Genomic DNA, 27,488 nt, shown 5'->3' with positions numbered 1-27,488 from the left:
CACAATATTAAATGAGTTAGAAAATATATACTTAATTACCCTGAGAGTTTTTATCCATAGCAAAGCTTCATAATGAAGCATAAGGATACAAGATTTATAATCCATGTTTTATTATCTATGAGCAATTGAGCAATTTCTAAATTTCTCTGAACTTTACTTTTCTTGTATGTAGTAAAATGGAGCTAATACCACCAGCTTCCAAGTTGTAACATATTAACTGAGATAACATATGTAAAATCCCTACCACCTCCCAAGACAGTCATTAAATGCTCACCTGCAGGGTCAAACTTACAAGAAAATCTGGGTAGTATAAGTGCCTTTCTTTATAATAAGAAAACTAGCAAATAAAGTATTACTAGGCAATTTTATTTATACAATTTTATTTATATTTATATTTTATTTATTTATTTATACTAGGCAATTTTATTTATATCTGAATAACTGATTAAAAATCAAATGTTTATCAGTTTTTAAAGAGTTGCACAAAAGGAAAATAATAGGGAAAGTAATAGCCTGTTTGCCAAATTCAATTGGATGTGGGCTCAGTTTCATTAAACCTAAAAAAAATTCTAAGTCTTTAGATGCTGAGACTCCAAAAAGTAGCAGTTGGAATTAATACTGGTTTTGGATTCACGATTCACAGAAATCATTATATTTTCTTTCTTGATGCTGTAGATGTTTAACAACATGTTGATAGAAGCCTAACTTCTTGCATGGATTACACATCAAAACACCAATTTGCGCAAATAAATTAGAAATTGACAACAAATACATTCAGATATTATGGAACTGTATAACAAATACAAAGTTATTAACTTTCCAGAGAGATTAAAAAAAGTATTAATAAAGAGTGGTCTTTTTCATCATCCTCAAAAATTCTTCCTCACTTACTTCTCCATCCCTATCACGATCAGCTTCATCAAGCATTTCCTATAAAACAAAATGTAAATATGGTATGTGAAATCATTAAAAATGAATGATATAATATTCAAATATATATACAAATTTTATTTTGAATGTATTTGAGTCCATCTAAGGAATATTAAAATTGTAATAAAATTAAAATTGTAATATATTTTAATTATAATATATAAATTACAATTGTATATAAATATATATAAATTACAATTGTATATAATATATATAAATTACAATTGTATATATACATGTAAGTTATAAAAATTATAAAAATAAGTAAAATTTACCTGAAGTTCATCATCTGTTAAATTTTCCCCTAGTTCCTTAGCAACCCTCTTGATATTGTTTAGTGTTATGCTTCCAGTATCATCATCATCAAATAATTTGAAAGCCTTCAATATTTCTTCTTTCTCACTCTTTAAAAACAGAAACAACTAACTGTCATTAATCTTTCATTTATTTATTCTATCAAATTGGACTTATGGGTGTTTGAGGTCTAGAGCAGCAATCTGCCAAGTAGCTGTGTTCATTTACTGTTCTAACTTTTAACAATTATTCCAAGGCACTCACATCTGCTCTCAGGGTATTTAAATTCAGAATTTGTTAAAGTGGAAGAGGCAAGGGTGATAAAGATAATGGATCTCTATTAACTCCAGTAACTGATACCAACTACCAAAAAATGTAAGCTCTAACAGGGAGGTTGTCTCATCCAATGCTCTCTAGAACAGTGCCTAGCAAAAATAGGCACTCAAGAGGTGTTTGCTGAACTCAAGGCTTCAACGTGCTGACCCCATTTTCTTTATCCAGCCATTTATCTTTATTATTTCCTAACAACCTTCTCCACACCGGACAGTCTTTATTACTACCCTGAAAACATCTTTAATCTTGCTATTCCTGTCTATCTAAATCCCACCCATTTTTAAAGGCCTAGTTCCAATTCATTGATTGCTCCAGCCAAAAAAAAAAAAAAAGTAGAAGGCTATTGCTTGTATTTCTTTGAAAAACAAAATCACTACTATACCATTTTTACACTCATTATGGCAAAAAAATCTTCGAAACTAATGGTGCCATTTCCTTCTTTGTCGATTTCAGCTATCATTTTTTTAATTTCTTCTTTCTTTGGTTCAAATCCTAAGGCTTGCATTGCAATCTGAAATAGAAAGCAAATAAATAATATGCCACGGTCTCATTCCTAGCTTTTAAATTACCTAATAATTACTAGATTTGCTTTTTACTATGGACTAGGCATAAACCTAAAAAGTCAGGTCAGCAGGCCTAGGTTCCAATTCCACTATGCCATAGGATATGTTACTGTTACACCCAGAGTTTTTGTTGTATTCATTCATAAAACAAGAATAAATGCCTAACAAGATATAATTTTGTTAGTATGGGGCAGGTGCATACACTGAAGGTGTAGGTGTCCACAATGAAGAGACTTTATATCAAGCTTTTAGAAGGCTGCTGTTAAAGACTGAAAGATTTGTTTTTAAAATGTTTTAGAATTAGAAGTAATTTCAAAACCTTCAATTCTTTCACATCTATGGTTCCAGACCCATCAACATCAAATAAATCAAAGGCCTCTTTAATTTCTTGCTTTTGGGTTTCATTCAATTCAAGTTTTGCTGCTCTTTTCTTCCATTGGTCTGAACTTGTGGATGCCTGTAATAAACACACATGTGTGTGAAAAACTACATAACAGGAAAAGTTACCAGAACTAGAAAAATTGATAAGTACATAAGCATGTTCAAGAACCCTATTCCCTAGTACATAATGACCGTCAACAATTTCCACCTTTTCCTCTTGCTAACATTTATGCTATTAGTTATTAATATCTTGGTGGAAAGCTTGGTTCTTTTTACCACTTGTTTTTCCTTCAACCTAGTAGAACATTAGATGTTATGTCCGAATGGACTGGCCTTACTTGGTATATTTGAAAAAAAGTGTTTAACGCATACCTTTTACCTAGGCCTATATATCTCATAATAAGATTTATTTTGTGGGATATGCTTGACTGAAACATATCCTTTCCCATCTTTTAGCGTACTTTCCTATATTGCAGAGGCTAAGAAATGAAAAAACTACATCTTCCAGGTGAAAAACTACTCCAGCGATCTGGATAAGAATAAATGTTGGGCCAATTATCAATATCCAGGTAAAGTGGAGGTCATCTGCCTGCTGTGTGCCATTTTCTGCTGGCAAGCAAGGTCACAGAGTTACTCCTGGGTTGTTCTGCAGCCTTATTTCAATATCTTGTCTCCCCATCTTTGGGTTAGGAAGCCGTGACGGCAGAGACGGCAACTGGACTCCACGTTCCTGTGCACCTAGTCTCCAGTTTCGCGTGGTTTCGTTGTGGTAGCAGCAGATTCTTGATCCCTGGACCGCAAATCCACTGGTGTGGTCTTCAACTCCACAGTTGAGCCTTCACAACCTTCACCTTCCCAACAGTAGCAGAATTCGTAGCTATCCCAGCCAGTCACTTTTTCGGAGGTCAGGACCTCTTTCCTAGAGACCTAGACCCTCCAACAGATTTTAAGTTTCTTATTCTCTGTATTCAATTCCTCTCTGGCCGAACAGTGGTTTCATTTCCATCATAGAACCTACAGCGGAGTGCTGGTATTAGCAGTTGGCGGGGATAAACTGGAGACCCGCTCTTGCGTCCTTAGCACGGGCAATGTGCTTCTATTTGACCACGAGAGGAGGAGTTACTAAACGACACTCGAGGATCAGGAGGCGAGTAATATATTTCACATACCAAAAACAATTTCTTCTCTGCTCCGGGGAGAGATTTCAGCACCAGCCCTGGCCCAACAAGCGGTTACAGCTTCACACTCACCATGTCACCAACCGGTGCCCTCAGCCGGGACCTCCCGATCTCAGCCGCCGGCAGCGCAGCCCAACGGCTGTCTTCACAGTTCAGAAACCGTTGCTAAGGCCGCTCTCGCCAGCCTCACCAGCAGCCCCGCCCACCGAGGCCTACTGATTGACAGTAGTTCCACCCAATAGTCAGAAAAGAAGGCCCTTGAGGCCAGCCCCCTCTCCCTACTCTCTACCAATAGAGTAACGCTCTGCCTTTCCCAGCCAACCCTTAAGCAGAACTTTTCCTCTGGTTTCTTAGCGACCAGCCCCGCCCAGCCGGCCCTCTCGCCCCGCTTCGCGCATGCGCAAAATGCCGGCGGCGAAGGGGGCGTTTTCGTCCCGGAGCCCTGGCGTCCAAGGGCCGGCCAGGACCGCGACTGGAGGTGGGAAGCTGGGAACTGGAGCCTCGGGTGAAGATGGAGAAAAGAGCTAGGTTAGTAACAAGGTGCTTCCACTGACTGCTAAGTCTTCAGTGCAGCCTTATTTGCTTTTTTGACCTCTTCGTGCCCGGGGTTATGATTGAGAATCTAGGGCCTGGCGGGCCGGGTAAATTTGGTCCAGTTTTGGTTTACCATCCGACTGGGATTACCAGAGGTGGAGGGGACTGCCCTTTCCATGCGCCCCTAGATATTTCTCAACTTCCACAGTGCCTGGGGATTGGCCTTTAACATTTCCCTCTGGTTCGGAGAGATTCTGGCGCGGTAGGGGTATGACTGGAAAGAAGTGGGGATGGCGACTGGAAGGAAGCCGGATTAGGTGTTGTGATGCACCAAGCCTCACTGCATAGGAAAGGGTTTTTACCTGTGTTGTAGTATTTATTCGCCGAGCAGGACTTTGGCCCCACCCATATTACTGTCAGACAGACACCGCCCCCCATCCCCCACCTCATCCCCAGCCATTCCAATGGTTTGAATCCTAAGATTTGACCGGCTTTCCAGCCATATCCAGCATAGATCCATACTCATGAGTCAGTCAGACACAAGTAGTCTGATAATCCAATAGACTCAGGATTTAGAAGCCCATAACTGCTGTAAATCAAAGCAAATTTTTGCCCAGAGGGCCAGACTTGCTGGTTTGCCCAATCATGAATCTGGTTAGGGACCAGCTTAAGGGTGGGAAAGAATGAGGTGGACCTCTGACTTCCTGGTAGGAATGAAGTGATGATAGCCCTTTAAAACTTCTAACCCTAATAGCTTACACATCAGGATTCTTTTTATGCCTTCTGCAGTACCTTCTGCAGAGTAAGTACTTTATTTAACAAAAATCATACAGGCTTCTCCAGTAGTGAGTGGATTCAGAAGGAACATTAACTTTTGCCTAGATTTTTTTCCCTTTATCCCACTTACTCCTTGAAGTTAGGGCAAGAAAAATGTGCAAAGTACATTCTTGAAGCAGTCTCCCAAATCACTGTTCATACTGTAGTAAATAGAAACATGGCACATTTTCTAAAACCATCATCCTGTCTGGTTCACATTGTATCCTAGTCAGACATCCAAGCTTTGTAATCATAAACCGCTCATTAGGATTCTGGAAAATAGGTAAGGTTATTCTAATATGAGAAGTTTTTTTTTTTTTTTTTCTGTATTAAGTTGTCCCAGTGGAAATTAAAATGATGCAAGTTCAAGATATTTTGTGAACTAAGTAAAAATATTCATTCACTTATAATACAGCTGACTCTTGAACAACATGGATTTGAACTGTGTGGGCCCACTTACACATAGATATTTTTTTGGAGATTTGCCACAATTTGAAAAGACTCCCGGTTGAACCTCATAGCCTAGAGATGTTGAAAAATTTTAAGAAAAAGGTATTATTATAAAAACACAGTATATAATACATATGACATAAAATATGTGTTAATCGACTGCTTATGTTATTGGTAAGGCTTCCAAACAACAGTAGGCTATTGGTAGTTAAGTTTCAGGTGAGTTAAGAGTTATATTTGGATTTTCGGTTGTGCACTGATTGGTTGGGGCCCCTAACTCTCAGTGTTTAAGGGTTAACTGTGTATTGATTTTTCAGGCCATTGGTCTCACTGGGAAAGTTCCTTTTGATCACTTTCAAGGACATTTACTGCATCTTTTCTACTAATATTTTCAGGATTTCTGAGACCCAGAAATAGTGACCAAACATATAGAACCAGATTCTAACCTAGATAAAGTTTGATCTCATGGCAATTAAAAGGCTGAAGTAATATATTAACCTGCTTTTATATCACTTTATGATTTAGGTTCTTATATTTGGGAAATTAACTTCTAGTGAAAATGATTTTTTAATTATAGGCTCAGATTACAATTTCTAGGTCTTGGGTAGGAAGTACTTAGTCTTGAAAAATAGCTGTTATTAATGTAATTGTATTATAAAACAATAATAGTAATAATAATTAATCTAAGAAAATATTAAATCCATTGGCACTCTTAAGTAAATCTATAATTATTTAATACTTTCCACATGTACTGTGCCAACTATTGGGTGAGTTTGAAAGGAACTGAATGTAGAGTATAAAGAAGAATAAAAGCAACCCACAGATTAGTCGGGGAGAAAGGCACAGACACAAATACAGAATTTGAAATTCAGGGTGCTAAGTGCTTCAGTAGGTGTGTGTAGAAAGTGCTTGAGCACAGGAAAGAGGCACTGTTCCTTCCTGGTGCATTGGAGAAGGTTATATTCAAAATGTGGCATTTGCCTTGGGTCATGAAAGATACACAGCATTTGCCAAAGTGAAGAAAGGGTAGGATATTCAAATCTGAATATAGCATGTGTAAAAATGAAAATAAATGTGTCTTCTCGTGTGGCAAGATCATAGGGTTTATATGGAAGGGTGGAAAATGAGTCATAAATTACATTGAGGTCCAATTATGGGACACCTATGTCAAGCTAGGGAGTAAAGATTTTATTTTATAAGATAAACAGATGTTTTTAGGCAATGGAGTGCTTTGATTAGGTTTGTGCTTTTCAAAGATAATTCTGACAACCATGTGAAGGAGGTACCGTTTTGGAATCATGGGATCTCAACTAAGACAGTGCCATATAGGAATCACATCAACTCTAAAGGTGATTGAAACTTAAATTTGTGGTGGGGGAATACTGACAGCACCATCTGTTTAATCTTTTCAGTTTTGTACTTAAAAGTTAAGATTTAGCAAATATGGTGAAAGCCATTTCTTCATTTGCTCACCAGATACTTCTTGAGTGTCTGCAGTATGTCAGACAATATTTTTGTTATGTGGGATACCTCAGTGACTAAAATTATCCTCCTGGGAATTAGATTTCAACAGAGGGAGATAGCTGAGAAATAATAATAGGTATGTAAACTGTGTACTATTTTATAAGGTGATAAATGTTATGGAAAAAAAGGAAGTAGAGCAGTTAACAGGAATCCAAGTAGTTAAAGTTCATCCAAACAGTTAAAGGGAATTCTACACTTAGAAAGGAAGAGCTTGTGGTGTTAAATAGGGTGCCCAAGCGTGGGCCTCGTTGAAAAGGGGAAATTTGAGTAAATACTTAGAGGTGGCAAGGCAATAGATTTCCCAGGGAAGAGCATCCCAGAAAGTGGGAGCAACTAGAACAGAAATTATAAGTTAAGGAGCGTGCCTTGCATGTTCCAGGAACAGAAAGGAGGCCAGAGCCAAGTGCTCAAGGGATAGTGTAGTAGGAAACAAAGAGGGGTAAGAAGGAGGGGTGCAGATTACTAGGGCTTAAAGACTTTAATTTTCATTCCTGGTGAAATGGGAAGGCATTGCAGTATTTTGAGCAGAGAAGTGAAAGGATCTGAGTTAACTGTTTAAAAGGAGTCCTGTGTGAGACAAAGGAGCAAAAGCCTTTACGTTCCAAGTTGAAGGTTTTTTAAGTAATGGAATCATATGATTAGACTGCTATATTAGGAATAGATGAGATACGCAAACTATTGATTTTGATGATGACAAAAGCTAATCATACCTGTCAGAAAATAATAGTATTTTTAAAAATTCAACTCCTAAAAAGCATTGCATGTCTTAGTATTCTAAAACAAATTCCATATACAGGACTAGACATGATAAGAGGAAAAGAAAGCTGCTTCTGATGTCAAAACCCAGTGAAGTAGTATGAATGCTTCTATTACAGCTTTAAAATGTTCAAGAAACATTAAGCTGACAAGTAAAGTTGTTAAGGATCTCAATAATAAAATAGCTGTTTGTGGAAGACACTGGTGCTGATGTATCTCAGAACAAGAATCAGAGTGTGTCAATTCAATGCCAAGAATAGTTACCAGAGGTGTTTTTATCTTTGGAATTATGTATTTCACCATCCGCTTGACTGTCGTTGCCTTTTTTATACTCCACTTTTTAGAAGATGAAGGATTTTTATTTTATGCTAATTAACTAATCTCTCTAAAATAATTACTTAGGAGCTTTTCTAACCTTAGGAATGCTAAGACTGGCTTTTTTTTTTTTTAATTGCTGCTGAAACAAAATAGTCTTCAAATGCTGAAACAGCATTTCTCTTGAATATTTATTTATTTGTTTATTCATATTTTATTGAGTAGAATTGACACACAGTGTTACATTAGTTTCAGGTGTACAACATAGTGATTCCACAGCTCTGTATGTTATGCTATGCTTATCACAAGTGGAGCTACCATCTGTTGCCGTACAACACTATTACAATACCATTGACTATATTCTTTATGTTGTACTTTCATCCCTGTGACTTATTCCTTCTATAATTGGGAACCTGTACCTCCCACTCTTCTTCATCCCTTTTTAACCATTCCCTTCCCTCCAGCAACCACCAGTTTGTTCTCTGTATTTATGGATCAGTTTCTGCTTTGTGGTTTGTTTTGTTTTTTTAATTTTACATATAAGTGAAATAACTGAATATTTTTTAGATCAGTTTTATGTAACTTTTTGTCTGTAGATTAGTTTTAGTAATTTCGTGTCTTCTCTTGGAAAACCTTTTTCACATAAATTAAATACAGACTTTGAAAGCTTGAGTAAGTTTGAAATAGCCCGTGGCTTTTTTCCTTTTGTTCTAAATTCTCTGTAACTTTTCCATTCATATAGTAATATCTTGTGATTTAAACATAGTATAGAGGGGGCACCTGAGTGGCTCAGTTGGTTAAGCAGCCTACTTTAGCTCAGGTCATGATCTCAAGGTGAAACGCCCAGAGTCCAGGAGACCCCAAAAACGAACCACCAGAGTCCAGAGTCAAAGCTAAGCAGCAAGGGTCATTTATTGCAGGTTCGAACCTGGACCTCTGCGCACTTGTTGCCGGTGACGCTAAGAGGCCCCGAGAGAGGTTTTTACAGCCCTTTTGTAGACAGGTACAAACAAGTCATGGGGAAATCGGGGATTTTCCACAGTTACAGAGCTGCGATTGGTTGATGTTTAAAGTTGGACACTTAGCAGTATTCGATTGGTTCCTGCCTTTAGGTCAGACCATAACTGGGGGTACGGGTATCTCAATGATTGATCAGGAATACACGGGCACACCAAGCAACAATGATTGATCAGGAATACACGGGGGCGCCAAGCAATTGTACAGAAGCGGAACAAGCTGGTTAGGCTTGGTTAGGTTTCAGTTTCCCGTAACTTAAGCTTTTAAGTTTCAGTTTTCTCAGGCCTCTCAAAGGGTCGGGAGTTCAAGCCCCATATCAGGCCCTCTGCTGTCAGTGCAGAGCCTGCTTTGGATCCTCTGCCCCACTCTCTCTCTGCCCCTCCCCTGCTCATGCTTTCTCTCTCACTCTCAAAAATAAATAAATATTTAAGAAAAAAAAAAGGCGGATTGTTAAAAAAATTTATAGAGAGGAAACCATAACAGAGACTCTGATGCTTAGAGAAAAAAGGGCAGCCATATTAAGGGTATGAACAGGTTTAGAAGAAGGCAATAAGGGGCACCTAGGTGGCTCAGTCAGTTGAGCGTCCGACTTCGGCTCAGGTCATGACCTCACGGTTTGTGAGTTCAAGCCCCGCATCGGGCTCTGTGCTGACAGCTCAAAGCCTGGAGCCTGCTTCAGATTCTGTGTCTCCCTCTCTCTCTGCCCCTCCCCTGCTCATGCTCTGTCTCTGTCTCTCTCTCTCTCAAAAATAAATAAACGTTAAAAAAAAATTTAGAAGAAGGCAATAAGGTTTGGAAGTGGGAAATGCAATGGAAGATTCTACAGAAGAGAGGGTGAATTGCTATCATGTTGGGTAGAGGGGCAGCCAGAAGGTAGTATTGTATGGTAGTTAATAACATGGGACTTTGGTTTTAGACAAATCTGGGTTTTAGTTCATAACCTATTACTTACTAGCTGTGAGATTTTGTAAGTTACTTAACAATTTTTCATTTTCATAGGCTTTTTGCACCTCATTATATTGTGAGAACTATATTACATAGTGCATGTAAAGTACCTCATACTTAATAAGCTCTCAAAACATGTTAGAAATTAGAAACAAGCAAAAAGCCAGTCATTTTAAGCTTGTCTTTTCAACAAATTATTCTAGAGCAACTGGATATCCAGGAAGGAACAAAATGACCCCTACCTCACACCATTTACAAAAAATCAGTTTAAGATGAATTGCAAACATAAATGTAAAAGCTAAAACAAAAAGAGCAGAGTTGGAGTTTCACACTCCCTTGCTTCAAAACTTGCCACAAAGCTATAATAATCAAAAAAGTGGTCCTGGCATAAGGATGGACATATAGACCAATGAGATAGGATTGAAAGTCCACAAATAAACCCAAAAGTCTATTGCCAATTGATTTTTGACAAAGATGCCAAAACCACTCAATGGTGAAAGAATAGTCTTTCAATAAATGGTGCTGGGACAATTTGACATCCAATGCAAAAGAATGAAGTTGGTCCCCTACTTCACCCCATATAGAAAAATCAGATGTATCAATTAACATAAGACATAAAACTATAAAATTCTTTGAGGAAAACACTGGGTCAGATCTTTGTGACTTTGGATTTGGCAGTAGATTCTTAAATATGACACCAAGAGCATGAGCAACAAAGAAAAAATAGACAAATTAGGCTTCATTAAAATGGAAAACTTTTATGCATCAAAGCACCTTATCAAAAAAGTAGAAAATACAACATACAGAGAGAAAATGTCTGTAAGTTGTATTCTGATAAGGTTCTAATTTCCAGAATATATAAAGAACTCTTACAATTCAACAACAAAAAGAGAGCCCAATTTTAAAACGGGCAAAAGATTTGAATAAATATTTCTCCAAAGAAAAAATGTAAATGGCCAACTGGTAAATGAAAAGATGCTCAACATCATTAGTCATTAGAGAAATGCAAGTCAAAATCACAATGAAATATCGCTTCATATCCACTAAGATGTCTATTTAAAAACAATAACAAAACAAAAAAAAATGGAAGATTTGTATTGGTAAGCATACTGGGTTGAATAGTGTTCCTTCAAAATTTATGTCTACCCAGAATCTCAGAATGTGATTTTATTTAGAAATGGGGTCTTTATAGAACTTGTTAGTTAAGATGAGGTCATAGTAAATTAGGGTGGACCCTAAATACAATGACTTGTGTCTTTTTAAGAAAGCCATGTGAAAGAGAAGCAGATATTCAAGTTTTGTTACCAAAAGCCATGGACCTCCAGGAGGCAACTCGAAGCTGGAAGAGATTTCTCGAGAGCCTTCAGAAGGATCATGGCCCTGCAGACACCTTGATTTCTTCTGGACTCCAGAACCATGAGAGAATAAAAATGTTTTGTTTTAAGCCACCCTGTTTTTGGTAATTTAGCGTAGCTGCCCTAGGAAATCAATACAGCAGGGATGTGGAGAAATTTCTTGCTGGTGAGAAAGTAAAATGGTTTAGCTGCTATAGAAGACAGTTTGGTGGTTCCTCAGAAGGTTAAACATAAAATTACCATGTGACCACTCCTAGGTGTATACCCAAAGTAATTGAAAACAGATATTCAAACACTTGTACACAAATGTTGATAACAGCACAAATTCACAATAGTCAAAAGGTAGAAACAAGTCAAATATTTATCAGCAGATAAATAAACAAGATGATATATACATACAATAGAATATTACTCAGCCCTAAAGGAAATGAAGTACTGATACATAATACAGTGTGGATAAACCTCAAAAACATTATGCTCAGTGAAAGAGTATTGTGTGATTCTATTTACATGAAATATCCAGAATAGGTAAATCCATAGAGACATAAAGCAGATTGGTTGCTAGAGGCTGGAGGAGAGAACAGGAAGAGAATGTTTAATGGCTTTAAGGGTTTTCTTTTGGGGTGAGGGAAATGTTTTAGAACTAGATAAAGGTAGTGATTGTACAACACTGTGAATGTACTAAGTGACACTGAATTGTACATTTTAAAGTGGTTTATGTTACGTGTTCACCTCATTTAAAAAAAAAAAAAAGATTAAAACCATGACGTTTTTAGAAGAAGTATAGAAGAATATCTTTTGTAGTCAAGGGTAGGCAAAACTTTTAAAAATAGAACCCAGTAAATGATAATCTTTTATAAAAAGATAAGTGAACTAGGGAAGTAGATTTTCAGGCAATACTAAGGGCCACTTGAGGTTTGAAATGACACCAGTATGGTTGTGTGTGTTTTTCTGTTTATTTCAGCTGTACCAGGGTAAGCATGGAGTAGACAGAGAGTTGGATTTCATCAGGCTTTGTGACTTTGCAAGGTGAGTAGGATGAACCTAAAGAGGGATAAGGATTTTGAGGGTATATGTGCAAGGGAGTGATTGTAATTGACAAATAGGAATTTAGAATTTAAACTGAGTAAGTCGAGAATTGATAATATAGGGGTGAGGGGTAAAGGACAGCAAAAACATGCTAAGATCAGATCATTGTAAGATATCATGGGTCTCAGGATTAGAGTATTGGAGTCCTAGAATATATTTTTATGCTGTCTAGGGATATGTCTGAGTGTATCAAGAGTTTTATTTTTATTTTACAGAATTGAAATTTTCACAAAAGAGCATTTGTACCTGATTTCAGACAACTCATTGAACATTTTCCTAGGCTGTGCTCACTTTTCTCTAGTCCTTGAAAGCTTATAGGAAGCTACTCTTGAGGAATAGTTGTGTTATGGCTTCCTCCTGATCTTAAGGTATCTCAAATGGTAGTGTTCCTCAGCTTCAAGGATGAATCTAGGTATTCTAGAAACAAATTTATCTGGGGCACCTGGGTGGCCCAGTCAGTTAAGCATCCGACTTCAGCTCAAGTCATGATCTCATGGCTTGTGAATTCAAGCCCCATGTAGGGCTCTTGCTGACAGCTCAGAGCCTGGAACCTGCTTCGGATTCTGTGTCTCCCCTCCCTTGCTTGCACTCTGTCTCTCTCTCTCTCTCTCTCTCTCTCTCTCAAAAATAAATAAACATGAAAAAACAAAATTTAAGTCATCCTAATTGCCAAGGCGCCTGGGTGGCTCAACTGGTTAAGTGTCTGACTTTGGCTCAGATCATGATCTCGCAGTTTTGGCTTCGAGCGCTGCATGAGGCTCTGTGCTGACAGCTCAGAGTGTGGAGCCTGCTTCAGATTCTGTGTCTCCCTCTCTTCCTGCCCTACCCCTGCTTGCGCTCTGTCTCTCTCTTTCAAAAATGAATAAGCGTTAAAAAAAAGAATAATTAAATAAATAAATCACCCTAATTGCCATACATCATTTTAAAAAGCTTCTGAAGAAAAGAGAAAAGAAAGAAACAAATTTATCAGATGAAAAGCAAAACTCTGAATTGTTTTCTTTTAGATATTTTGGATTTAAAGGATTGAGATAAAAAATATCACTCAAAGAATTACAAAGTCTTAGAATTAGAAGAGAAGTTTATATTATTTACAATTTCAGTTCTAGTGCTTTAACTGACAGCTCGTATTTCATAAGACAGGTCATTTTATTATAGACAGCTTTTCAATTGGGGGTATTTGTTAAAAAATTCTTTTTACTGGGAGAAAGTTTTTCTCTTGTAAGTTCTTACTAGTCTTAGATGTAGATTTTGAAATATTATGTGGAAAAAGCCTAATAGCTCTTGAACTTCTCTTTAAGTAGTATTTTTCCCCATTACATTCTAACCAATAACCAAGTCCATCTTCTCACCTGCATCCCTCTTCCACATTCCTTATCTAGATAACTGTAGATGATGCTTAGCCGGCCTCTCTGCCTCCAGTCAGGCACCCATCCAGTTCATTCTCTGTGCTGTTATCAGAGTGGTGCTATTTCCAAAACACTAGTAGTAGTAGCAGTAGTACTCAGAAGGGATTATGTGCCAGGCACTGTTGTAAGCACTGTACTCGTTTACTCCTTATAATAACCCTAAGAAGTAGATTGTGCTATTTTCCTCAGTTTCCAGATGCAAAAGCAGGATAGAGTAGTTAAATCATTTGATGAAGTCTACACAGCTGGTAAGCATTAGAGCCAAGTTCAAGCCCAGACTTCTAGATTGAGAGCGCAGGCTTGCAAACTCTACATCAAGCTGTTTCTTAATCTTCCTTACTTAAAACACTTCAGTGATTGATTCCCATTATTGGGTCGGGTTTGACATGGCACATGATGCCCTTCATGCTCCAACCTGTTTCTCTTCTAGAGCTTCATCTCCCATTTCTCACTACTTTCTTTATATTCCTGTGAAACTAAACTACTTGTATCACCCAAATACACTGTTTTTTCACATATATGTGCATTTACTACCACCTCCTTCAATTTGCTCTTTTGGATTGTTCTTCAAGACTCATTTCAGGCATTGCTTCTTCTGGAAACACTACCAGGATTATTACCTGCATGATTGAATGAAGTGTTTCTTACCCACATGCCCATACCTTTATCGCAATATCATTATAATACAGTAACATTGCACTGACCGTATTTAATGGAAACTATGTATATCAGAAACTCCTCAAAGGCAGGGCTTATATTGGATTTTTCTTTTATGAGCAATTATAACCATGAAGTACACTGAATAAAGTTCCAAGTTTTTATTTTATTTGCAGATGAGGATTCATGGTGATGGCTTGCAGGGTCATAAATAAAAGAAGGCATGTGGGACTTCAGCAGCTTTCATCATTTTCAGGAACAGGAAGAACCTTCCTAGGCCCAGTAAAATCATCTAAATTTATTATTGATGAAGAGCGTCATGAAAGTATATTAATCAGTTCAGTAGTAAGACTTCTTGAAAGTTTGGATTTAACGAGTGCAGTGGGACAACTTCTCAATGAAGCAGTTCAAACACAAAATAACACATATAAAACTGGAACCAGTACCCTTTTGTTTCTTGTCGGTGCATGGAGCAGTGCCGCTGAAGAATGTCTTCATTTGGGTGTCCCCATTTCATTAATAGTGTCTGTAATGTCAGAAGGCTTGAACTCTTGCATTGAAGAGGTAGTTTCCCTTCAAGTACCTATCCACAATGTATTTGACCATATAGACAGCACAAAGACATTTTCTGGACTTGAAACATGTAGTGTCAGTTTGTGTCCTTTTCTACAGATCCCTTCAGATACTGGTTTACAGAAGGCGCATGATCTCAAGGATGTTGCCTCTCCATCATTGACCATTTACAAACTTTCTGGGATACCTGTTAGATCACCTAAACTCTTTAGACCTCAGGCTGAAGATGAAGCAAATAAAAACACATTACAGAATCCTCAAACTCTGAAAAAGAGTCTGCTCGCCGACAGCCGCTGTGGAAAGTCAATACTAATCCACAGTAGGCATTTTAATAGGACAGATAGTAATCGGTGGATAAACAAACCAGAGGGATTTCTAGAACAACATGGTGCAGCTACTCCCCGTACTTACAGATGTAATGATTTGGTAGAGTTGGAGATGGGTTTGAGTCATGGAGATCACAACAGCATGAAATTAGTAGATGAAGCAGTTCGACTACAATTTCAGAATGCAAGTACGCAACAAGGCAACTGTACAATACCATTTATGTTCGACATTTCAAGAATCTTCACTTGCTGTTTACCCGGTGTACCTGAAACTTTTTCTTGTGTCTGCCCAGGATATATCACTGTTGTATCAATATCTAATACTACTCTGATCAAGGAATTGCAGAATCAGCCTGTCCAGATTATTCTCATTGAGGGTGACCTCACAGAGAATTATCGCCACCTGGGATTTAATAAGGCTGCAAATATTAACACGCTATTAGAAAGCATGAAGGTTCAACAAGACAGCTCAGAAGAACAATGGGCAGATTATGTATTACAGGTATTAATCAAGTTCAATGTGAACCTTGTCCTGGTACAAGGAAATGTGTCTGAAGACTTAATTGAAAAGTGCATGCACAGTCAGCGGTTGGTAATTGGCTCAGTGAACAGCAGTGTGATGCAGGCTTTCGCGGAAGCTTCAGGAGCAGTACAGGTGGCCTACATTACACAAGTGAATGAAAATTGTGTGGGCAGTGGGGTCTGTGTGACCTTCTGGAGAAGTATTCCCTCCGATGTCATAGATAGGATCAACATACTGACAATCATGATAAAAACAGAAGGAATTAATTTGGTTACAGTAGTGCTCACTAGCCCACTCCCTGCACAGATGCAAGCCAAAGAAGACAGGTTCTGGACTTGTGCCTATCGTCTGTATTATGCTCTAAGAGAGCAAAAGGTCTTTCTTGGAGGTGGCGCAGTTGAATTTTTGTGTCTTAGCCATCTTCAAATGCTTGCAGAGCAATCACTGAGTAAAAGAAACCACGTCTGTTCAGGATGGCTTCATAATACTTCCTCTTGGCTGGCCTCATCTCTGGCACTATACAGATCAACTGTGCTGAAATGCCTGGCAAATGGATGGCACAAATACCTTTCAGCTCTCATGTATAACACTGCCAATTGCTCATCAGAATTGGGAGCCAGCACAGTCATTCAACAACATCTACAAAGTGCCACAGACTCTGGCTCTCCTTCATCTTACATCTTGAATGAATACAGTAAACTAAATAGTGGAATTTTTAATTCAGGCATTTCAAATAAACTGGAACAGATTCCAAGCGTTTATGACATTGTTACACCAAAGACTGAGGCGTGGCGCCGAGCTTTGGATTTAGTGCTTTTGGTACTTCAGACAGACAGTGAAATTATTACTGGACTTGGACACACACAGATAAATTCACAGGAAACAGAGGGCTTTTTATTTTTGTAGTGTTATTGGCTAAGTCTTTGGAAAATAATCTTTTATAATGTATCTTGCTAATAATAAATTTCCTAGTAGCCAAGTCATAGTGCCTAAAATGCCAGCTGTTACCAAGAAGAAAATTACTGATGTCTGTCAACAACTGCAGGGTCTGAGATTTCACCAGACTTACAGGCTAACAGGTGAGCCTGTTACTATTTCATGGGATGCTACAGGATACATGAGACACCTGGGCCAGAGACAAAGCACTTTTGTTATTCACAAGCAAAAGTGGTAGCCAGGGCTTCCTGTTGGTTTGTATCAGTGATGGAAGCCAGCACACACACAGTGATGGAACCCACACACAGTGGGTTGTGTTATAGAAAAGGAACACTGAGCTTGGGACTTCCACTGCTTTTATAGTCAACAGAAACAATCCTGTTCTTTGTCCAGGGGGAGTTGTTACCTCATGCCTCAAGGTTATTCAGTGTAAATACAAGCCAGAGACATGGACTGGGTAAAGGTCAGGTCCTTGTATTCATGGCATACCCAGAAATATGCAGTGTCACTCAGAGCCCATAATGGATGGCCTCTTCCAAATACTCACTCCTTAACCTGATGTGCTCTTGGCCAAACTTGAATTTTCATGTAAGAATGCCACTCTCTTGGCTAGTCCAATTAATCTGACAGGTTGTTTAGTCAATACCAAATCTATTTAATTAGTTTCATATAGCAGTCAATTAAGGCTACCGTGAGACTCTGAGCAGCAGGATGAAACTGGTCTGTAGTATTGATCTCAGTGACGCCCCCTAGGGTCTTGAATTTAGTCAATTTTAAATTCCAAGGGAGGGGTGTCTTTTTATTAGCATGAATGTACTGTAAGACCAGTGTGTCATACATTACGACCCATGCCAGGAAGCTTTGACTGAGTTGTTAATCTTCAATGTCACTGACAAAATTACAGGAGGTAATAGATGGCCAAAACACATCCCCAATCCCTAATGGAGAGACCTACTGTGGCCCATTTTCCCCACATACAAGCACATCCCAACAGGGCGAGGTCACTGTACTTAAAGATTTGTTGTGAAACCTAATTTGAATAACCATTATGTGATTTGATTAAGTCACATAGGTAGTGTCAGTGGTTGCAGCCTTATTGCTATACATGGCGAAATCCAAGGCTACTCAAACATTAATAGAAGTATAAAATCAGTCAGATTGAAACTAGGTTGTCCTGGTTCCTGTGTTTGTACATTTTCACATCTAGAAGCTGCCATTGATAGCATTATGAACTGCCTCCAATACTGAATAAGAGTCTTATTAAGGAGACAACTTTTGTCTGTTTGGCTCTCAGAGGAATTAAGTGCTATTACTCTGTCTAAATAATCTTGAGAAACTACTTGGCAAACAAAGTTCTGAATTTTGTTCAGGTTTATCAGCCACTTTTACTGGTAGAAGAAGATAATAGCCACAGTCAGAGCTACTGATCATTGACACAGGCTTCTAACTTAACCACCAGAACCATCATCTATCTAGTGAACATTTGGGACATCAGAACATTGAGGCACTCACACTAAATCCCAACCTGCCAAAGGATTAGGGTAGGTTAGGGCGTGGTAGTAGATGGCAGGAAGTTTGTCTCATTTCTCTACATGCAGTAATACCCTGAATGGGAAAATGTCCTCTGGCACTTTGTGACCATTTATAATATAACCATGTTATGTATTTTCATACAAATTTATTCTAATCTTAGTTTTGACTTTAGTCACTTTTTCCCCCTATGGGAACATGGGCAAAGAAGTTTAACACTGGCACATTAGGGTCTTTAACAGTTGCCAAGAGATTGTTATCTCCCTGCATTCAAGGAGGCTCTTTTTTTCTTTCTTGGCCCTTGTCTTCAGTGTTGATGTCAACTTCTTTCCTGGGCACTTCCCAGTATCTGGGGAACACCCAAACTGGGGATCTTTCTTTTTGCCCTCCATATAACACTGTACCTCCTCAGTGTCCTACAGCCCTTGGTACCTTTGACCACCCTATGCCTAATACCAATTTCCCCTAGAATGGGAACTTGGGCACCTGTATCTAACAGAGCCACTTTCTTCCCCCAAGTTTCCCCACCACACTTGGCTTTTTCCTTAAAGCAGCTAAGGTCAGGGTGAAGGAGTTACCAAGAAGTGCAGAGGGAGAGAATGGTTCTGTGCCAGTAAGCAATGCTTTGCATTTAATTTTGGTTTTGATCAGCTGCCCAACTTGTGCTCAACAAACCTACAATTTTGATCTGCTCAAAGTTTTAGTTACTCATTGCTGGCAGCATTTGTTTCCGCTTTGAGGACCCCTTGACTTAGCAGCCACAGCCAAATTTCTTCTTGGCTAGAGCCATGGGGGATGCTGCCTTGTTATATTAATATTGTTTCTTTTCCCACCCTGAGGCGAGGGAACAACAACCAATACATGATTTGACTGGTTTGTTTTAATCTTACTTCACATTGCTTATCCTCCAAACATAATTTAAGAGTGGGGGTACAGTGTGACAGTGGGAACTTATATTCCCCTTCCCCTTTCCAACTACTTAGGTGAAAACATTTACTGTTGGATCTCAGGAAGACTTATCTCTCTCAACCCAGCCCATTGGGTCCCTCATCTTTTCCAGGAAACTATGGCTTTCTCAGCCAAAACTGTCAAGAACTGGCAGGGTCTGAGATTTTGCCCTGTTTACAAGCTAACAACTAAAATTCCATGGGATACTGGCAGGAGACATGAGACTTCTGGGTTGGAAACAAATGGTTGTATAGTAGGCAGAGCTTCATGTTGATCCTCTGTCTTTCCAAGTCCCACAGGGGTACCATAAAAGCCTATGATGAATTCCTGCATATACAATGTGTTGTGTTATAGGAGAGGAACACCTAACTTAGACAATTCACAACTTTTACAGTAAGCAGAAGTAAGCCTGTTCTTTGTCTGGAGTGAGATATGTCATCATTGAAGGTGACTCACTGGAAACACATCCCTGAGAAATGACCTGGAAAAAGAGAGCTCAACAAACAAAACAAAAAACAAAACCAAGAGAGCTCAAACTCAGCAAGAAAGTGCAGGGATGCTGAGAGCCCATCACAGAGCTCTATTGCTACTTAGTCATAAATCGAACATTGTAAGAACCAAATTATGTGTGGAGTTGAATATTAGAAGAGCTCTGGGGAAATAATATAGTAATTAAATTATTAATTACCTACCATGTTCCAGGCACTATTCTAAATTCTTTACATATTAATTTGCTAGGGTTGGCATAACAAAATAGCACACATTAGGAGGCTTAACAGAAATTTATTATCTCCCAAATCAGGGGACTAGAAGTCTGAGATCAAGGTGTTGGCAGAGTTGGTTTCCTCCGAGGCCTCTCTCCTTCACTTGTAGATGGATGTCTTCTCCCTGTGTCTTCATGTCTTCCCTCTGTATCTGTATCCTAATTTCCTCTTCTTGTAAGGACACTAATAATGGATGAGGGCCCTCCCTAATGACCTCATCTTAATTTAATTACCTCTTTAAAAAGCCTGCCTCCAATACAGTCACATTCTGAAGTACTGGGGACTAGGACTTCAACAAATGAATTGAGTGGGACACAATTCAGCCATAACACATATTACCTCGATCTTTGAAACATTTTCTCCATTGTATAGAGGAGGAAATGAGCTTAATAATGTTAAGAAACTTGCCCAAAATCTTACAGCTAGTAGGTAGTAGAACAGGAATTTACACTAAGATTTTATCTGCTCCAAAATGTATTTCTAAGTATTAACTGTGATAGGAAGCTTTTTCTGTAAAGTAACAATAACAAAACAAGAAAAGAGAATGTCTAGTTTATAGCGATAATTTAAATATATTAGAAAATATAATTTGGTTACCTCTACTTAGGTAAAAGAATATAATTTTTGGTTTAATAGTTGTCTTAAATGTGATCACATGAAAACTTTGCACAGATCATCATTCTAGTTATATATACTGTCTTCAAAGTTAAAATAACATTAAGTGTTGAACTGTTTTTTAAAATAAAGTGTGTTATTTTACTTGTGTAGGTATCGATACTTTTACTCTCCTGTATACCATTAACACTTAGTGGGGTTTTGTTTGTGTTTTTTTTTTTAATTTTTTTAAGTTTTTTTTAAATTTATTTTTGAGGCAGAGAGAGGCAAACCATGAGCAGGGGAGGGGCAGAGAGAGAGGGAGACACAATCCAAAGTAGTTTCCAGGCTCTGAGGTGTCAACACAGAGCCCGATGTGGGGCTCGAACTCACAGACTGTGAGATCATGACCTGAGCCGAAGTCGGACGCCCAACCAACTGAGCCACCCAGGTGCCCAACACTTAGTTTTTGTTAAAGTATTATGAAAATTATGAGCGCCACTAATATTAATACAGATTCTTAGCTCACTTTATATAATAGATTTTTTGTGAAGTTGGTATTTGTATTTATTAGTACGATTAAATATTTAGTAAAATTTTGTTATAAATACTTTCGTTTGAAAGTAGAAGTCTCATTTTATTTATTTTTATTTTTTTACGTTTATTTTTGAGAGAAAGGGAGAGACAGACCGTGAGAAGCGGAGGGGCAGAGAGAGAGGGAGACAGAATCCGAAGCAGGCTCCAGGCTCTGAGCTGTCAGCACATAACCCATTGCGGGGCTGGAACTCACAAACCACGAGATCATGACCTGAGCCAAAGTCGGACGCTCAGCCGACTGAACCCCCCAGGCGCCCCTAGAAGTCTCATTTTAATATAGATTTTGTAAGTTCATTTTGTTTCCAGATTATAAAAAACTTTTTACTGTTGTGTGGTTTATCTGCTATTTTTCCAATTTTTTTAAGGAGTGCTTTTAAGTTGTAATTACTCAAGGAACTGTTCTGTCCTTGCAGACTGAGTCCCATCCCACACATAAACTTGATTCATTTAAATAAGTGAGTTTTCTAAGAAACCCTGTGCATAAGCAGGTAGACATTTTTCAAGAGACCAAAGAAGTGTTGACATCTTTGAGACCAATCTGCTTCTTTAAAATTATAGACTACAAAGAGGTTTGCAGTTATCTTACATCACATTATAGCCAGTCTTCCTAATGATAAATAACTCTTTCTGGACCAGGGGTTCATTAGCTCTTCAAAAAACAATCTTCAAGAAATTCTAGCAAAGGAATCCCTACAAATACCAGAATATGGGCAGGTGTACCTGCCTACCTCAACGCTGAATGGATGCAGGATCAGCAGAATGGAAGTGGGAAGCAGCAAGAATGAAGGGGTTACTGACAAGTCATTGTGAGCTATATTCCCTAAAACTGTTGAAAGGACTCTACCGGAAAGGAAGTATGGATGAACAGATTTGAGAATGGGCATCACATTCTGGATGAGTGCAAAGCAACAACAAAAACCAAAAACAACCCCACTTCTATGTGTTTGTGTGGATGCAAGAGAATTGATTAGTGCTGTAGTGCTGCTCTAAGCTCTGAAGGTTATCAGAACTATTCAGCACATGCTTCTTTCCAGGAGGACTGAGCCATGGTCTAAGAGGGGAAAATGTTGGAAAGAAGTATAGAGCAGGACAAAAACATTTGGAATAAAGGAGAGGGAAAACTTACATTGGGAATGGTAAAGCAGTGTCATTTTGTATTAGGCTGGGTGGCCAGCAGACTCAAGAGGAAAAGATCTTCCTCTGTGGAAGGTCTGTAGACTTCTAGGAAACACAGAGCTAAAGGTGGAAAATCTTTCCAACTAGACTTCGCTTTGACAAATAGAGAAGGGTTACACAAAAAGGCTATATTTTTGGTCCTTCATTATAACAGGAGAGAGACCATGGGCCATGAAGCTGAGAAATTGACCGTGGTCCATCCCCATCTCCATAAGAAATCTCTCCTATGTTTGGATCCACAAAAGTCCACGTAATTTGGACATGAGGGAAAAAAGACATTTAGCCTCAAATGACCTTAGCTATTTAACCTCAAATGACCTTAGTATAAGAAAAAAGATTTAAATAGATTAAATAATTTGAACAGACCATGAGAACTTACCAGAAAAATACTCTAGCTATAAAGCAGATGAAAATTAATGTTTTTAAACAAGTTAAATCATTTAGATTGGAGCTTTTGAAAAAAACACACATTAAAAATGAAGATGTCAGAACAGATTATAGAATGACAGCTGACACAATTCAGAAAAGAATTGGATGAAACTACACGTAACACAACAGCACATAGAGTCCACAGAAAGCATGGTAAAGGAAGTAACCCAGGAGAGGAATCTCTTTCACAAACCCTTCTAAATTTTCATAACAGAAATCTGCATCGTATCATTTTTTTTTTAAAGATGCTGACCTAAATGGCCAAACTTTACAAAGGATGACTTTCCTATGCAAAGCACAGACCAGTATAACATTAAAGTCATTCTCTGGAACTTTTCAAAACCATTAATGAGTCATGTAAGTTTTGGGGTAGTCCTCTGGCTCACTAGTTCATGCCATTGTTTGACAATAAATAGCTTTATTTAGTGAGGGGGAAAGCAGTTCACGGTCTCTCAGAGAGGCGATGCCTTGCAGTCACCAAATGACAGGGTTTCCATGAGCATAGCCTTCCAGGCCCACAAACTTTCCTCAGGATAACAGGAGGAGATCATCATCAGAGGAATTAACTCTTGTGCTAACCAAATTCAGAGAATTGTTGTGGAAACCAAGATGCTGATTTTGCATTTATATTTGTAACATGACTATTAGAAAAAACAGAATACTCATATAAACTGAACCAAGAATTGTTTCCTCCTGTGTCTAAAAGTCTCTGGGAAGCTAGGAACATTGTTTACTGAGGCTGGATTTGAAACCAAGGGACTCCTCTGATGCAGCACTAGCCAGACACCCTCTCATCAGGACAATGCTGGACACCCACCATGATCCAAGAAGGTTGCTCACTTCTGTTGTCATACTCTATTCAGGTGTTAGGTTAATTAAGTAAACACTACTTTCTTTTTACTCAATTCCATTTCAGACCAGCTTTCTGGTGGCAGCATCCTATGGCACCTTTGAATGTTAACTTGCTGATTTGGGAGACATCTCTCCAATAGTGACATCTAATAACCACAATCACCCACTTTGTGATATTCGCTAAACCCTCAGAACTTAACCATATCTGTTCTGGAAGCAACAGATCAGTCCCCAAGGACCAGCTAAAGGCTCTCCCTTTCATGATAAAAGAATGCTAAAGGGGAAGTACCTATCAGCTTCCAGGATGCACTTGTAGTGTAGTGAAATAAGCATTAGACTTAAAACTAGAAGATCTTTTTCATAATCTGACTTTGCCCCCTATGTGACCTTGGGCAGGTCACTTAACCTCTTTTAAATCTGTTTATCTGTAAAATGTATTCTTAAAGTGACTTTAAGGTTTAAATTAAATATGTATTATGATAATCTAACTCAACTGCATGCAGATATCTAGGGAAATAAGCATTTGGATCATTGTTATAAAGCAATTTTGTGAGATTTCTGTTTCTTTCCTGGCCTTAAAATTTTAATGATTCTCCTTTGTGCCCCTTCCTCCCTGACTCTCCTTATGGTGATTAGATATAAAGCCCAGACCACAAAGGGTCAGCGTGCCTACTTTGGAGATAAGAGCAATAGGAAAGGAGAGTACTAGGCAAGAAGTATTTCACTTCTCAAGATGACTGGAGGAGAGAAGAACCCAGGCAGTTAAGGTTAATAATGATAAAAATTAATAATAGTAGGTTTGGTGTAGTGCTTTACCCTTTTAAATAGTTACTGACCCTGGTAGGCCACTTCTAAGAGAGCAGGACTACTCTCTCCCACATGGGTTTGCTGGCCTCAGGAAGCAAAGTCAAGTGCAAGCTAGGATGACTCAGGAGTGAGCAACAGGTGATTGTAGACCACAACACCCTTGGATCAGCCTACCTTGGAGTATGCATGTGTCATCTGTTACAAGTCATGATGTCAAGTTCTTATTGTGATTGCCACCTACTTTACTTTAGTATTTTGTTTACATAGAGCAATAGTTCTCAGCGTTGGCTTCAAATAAGAATCAACTGGGGACCTTTTATGACTGTTAATGTCCTGACCACATCCATAGATATTTATTTAATTAGTCAGAGGTCAGGGCTCCGGGCATTGGTATTTTTAAGAGCTCCCCAGGTGACTGGAGTATATAGAAAGACTGAGAATCATTGACATAAAATGATGATTTTTTTTCCTTGCTCAGTGTTCCTCAATCCCTGACTACACTGTAGTATCACCTGGGGAGCCTTTAGACAAATTGAATCAGAAGCTCTGGAATTGGGGCCTAGATATGTGGGTTTTTAAACCTTCCCATATGATTATAATGTGCAGCCAGAATTGATCATTGCTACTATAATGTAAATAGACTATGAAGAGATGGTATTTTTAATACAAAGTAATTGCTATCCTTCCTTGGGGCAACTGAATCCACATGTTCAGGGGAAATGCACAGTTTGCAACTTTGCAAAAATATGAAAACTCATGCACTTAGCTTCAGGCTGAGGAGATAATGTCAGAAAAGAGCAGAAAGATAAGGAAGAATAAAAAAAGAATAAATTGCCATGTATTATTTTATATGAAACAACTTGAATTCCTAAAATACCAGTAATCAACTTTAATTCAGCAATCATCTAAAGAAGGATCGTGCCTTGCAGAATATTGATCACAGATCTTATCTACCATTAAAGACCACTTCTTCATGCCAAGCATAGGCATGATGGGAAGCACTTTGTAGGCACTGGCTCACTTGATCTTCATGGAACTTCTGTGAGGCAGGCTCTATTATTATCTTCACTTTACAAATAAACTAAAATGAAGATAATAATAGAAATGATAAATAACAATACAAATAAACTGAGACACAGAGGCTAAGTGTTTTGCCCAAGGTACAAACTATTTAGAGGTGGATCCTGGTAGCAGGTCTTGAGAGACCCTAATGGCAGCCAGTGGTCTCTGAAGAAGAAAAACTGCACAGACAGGAAGGTACAATATGCTGCAAGACGAATATATTAGAATTTCTCCTGCTTATTTTATTTTTGTAATTTTAACTTTTTTCTTTCTGTTATATAATTTATGTATATTAGTTTGGTAGGACGTATATATAGAGAGAAATAAATATGCATATACTGGGGCATCTGATCAAAGTTTGAATATCGCTTCTCCAGAAGCTAATGGGTATACAAATAACAAACACAAATATACAAATTCTACATATGGCCGAATATCAGTCTATTTTGATAGAGTAAAGGTAAAATGGGAGCAAATTATTCATTATAGGGTCAAAATCAGAGGTGTCTAGATGTCTTAGTCATTGGAACATGGGACTCGAGCACATGGTCCATGGTTGTGAGTTTGAGCCCGGCCTTGGTGGGGGGGGGGGGGGAGAGAGAGAGAGAGAGATGATAGATAGATAGTAAATAAGTTCTTCGGTTTTTCTCTTTTAATATTTATTTTTGAGAGAGAGAGAGAGAGCGAGAGACAGAGCATGAGCAGAGGAGGGGTGGAGAGAGAGGGAGATACAAAATCTGAAGCAGGCTCCAGGCTCCGAGCTGTCAGCACAGAGCCCGACACGGGGCTCAAACCCACGAACTGTGAGATCATGACCTGAGCCAAAGTCAGATGCTTAGCCAACTGAGCCACCCAGGTGCCCCAACTAAACACATGTTTTTAACAAATAATTAAAAAATAAGAGGTGAAAATAAATAGATTGTGGTTAGCTCTATCTTCTATATGTAAAACATTGTGATATACCTTCAAACATTTTGAAATACTGTTTTAATGAGCTGTTCTAAAAACCCTAGTTTCTTTGTTACTTTTAAATGAGTTTTCACCCTGTGACCTTTCAGCAATATATTTTTATGGAGCTTTTTAGACAGCTTAGACTGTATTTAAACTAGAGAATATTTTTTAAAAACTAAAACTAGAGAACTTTTAAAGTATTTTAGATTGACTCCTGGGATAACAGAGACCATACTGTGCAAGCAGCAAGCATGCTGATTTGCCTGGGCTGTTTTGTGGCCTCACTTCCAGGCTCTTAGATCATGTTGTACCAGCAATTACTTCACACCTGAGTGTGTCCTTGACAAATTTTACTGCATGTTCTGGCACCTCTGTTCTTCCTAAGTACTTTTATTTCTCTTCTCATAGCCAGACCCCATTCTTTTTATCTCTAACTATGGATCTCCTTTTCTGCATTCACATTTCCATCCTGGAAGGTTCTTTTGTTTTGTTTTTTAAACACATTTACCTTTTAATTATTTCCATTATTCTTCAAGAACATCTTTAGAGTAAACTCTTAATCTCTTTTCCCCCACACACAAAAGTAACCATTATTAATATTTGGTGTACAGTTTTCTAAGACCCCTTATGTGTACATGGATGTATATATATGTTTTTTCTAATCAATAGTGGGCTCAGACTAAATACACTGCCATATAACCTACTTCTGTCAAGTAAAGTAATATATTAAGAACTCCCCCCACCCCAAGGGGCACCTGGGTGGCTCAGTTGGCTAAGCGCCTGACTTGGGTTCAGGTCATGATCTCACAGTTCATGAGTTCAAGTCCCACGCCGGGCTGTGTGCTGACAGTTCAGAGCCTGGAGCCTGTTTCAGATT

At 38.4% G+C, this 27,488-nt stretch overlaps 2 protein-coding genes across 10 annotated transcripts in view; one reads left to right on the top strand and one right to left on the bottom strand.

The window, feature by feature from the left end:
* Nucleotides 1-769: 769 nt before the first annotated feature.
* LOC109248990 (centrin-4) lies at nucleotides 770-3,860 on the bottom strand. The gene is made up of 5 exons (XM_019419095.2): nucleotides 3,752-3,860; nucleotides 2,440-2,577; nucleotides 1,940-2,068; nucleotides 1,206-1,334; nucleotides 770-930 (listed from the first exon to the last, which is right to left on the bottom strand). Exons 1-5 carry the CDS (start codon nucleotides 3,752-3,754, stop codon nucleotides 841-843), a joined length of 489 nt encoding a protein of 162 aa, XP_019274640.1. The 5' UTR covers nucleotides 3,755-3,860; the 3' UTR covers nucleotides 770-840.
* A 23-nt stretch (nucleotides 3,861-3,883) lies between these two features.
* BBS12 (Bardet-Biedl syndrome 12) overlaps nucleotides 3,884-27,488 on the top strand; it is a 68,079-nt gene continuing 44,474 nt past the window's right edge. Inside the window, exons 1-4 of one of the 9 annotated variants that reach the window (XM_053901267.1) lie at nucleotides 4,039-4,207; nucleotides 11,301-11,468; nucleotides 12,356-12,420; nucleotides 14,720-20,910. In XM_053901267.1, the coding sequence (XP_053757242.1) occupies nucleotides 14,730-16,871 (2,142 nt within the window). In that variant the 5' untranslated portion in view covers nucleotides 4,039-4,207; nucleotides 11,301-11,468; nucleotides 12,356-12,420; nucleotides 14,720-14,729 and the 3' untranslated portion in view covers nucleotides 16,872-20,910. Of the gene's footprint in view, nucleotides 4,208-11,300; nucleotides 11,469-12,355; nucleotides 12,421-14,719; nucleotides 20,911-27,488 lie in introns of those variants that run through there. The other 8 variants (XR_008421695.1, XM_053901266.1, XR_008421693.1 and 5 more) reach the window with 8 other exon arrangements.

This window comes from Panthera pardus, unplaced genomic scaffold (assembly GCF_024362965.1).
Source record: "Panthera pardus isolate Hobbes unplaced genomic scaffold, ASM2436296v1 HiC_scaffold_13, whole genome shotgun sequence".
Taxonomy (NCBI): Eukaryota; Metazoa; Chordata; class Mammalia; order Carnivora; family Felidae; genus Panthera; species Panthera pardus.
The sequence above is the reverse complement of the archived record's forward strand: the minus strand, read 5'-3'. Positions and strand labels throughout refer to the sequence as shown.

Coding starts and splice junctions, on each gene's coding strand:
- LOC109248990 (XM_019419095.2), bottom strand. Junction 1,335..1,939: donor CCATAATGAGTGTAAAAATG/GTATAGTAGTGA, acceptor CTGTTTTTAAAG/AGTGAGAAAGAAGAAATATT. Junction 931..1,205: donor TAACAGATGATGAACTTCAG/GTAAATTTTACT, acceptor TTTGTTTTATAG/GAAATGCTTGATGAAGCTGA.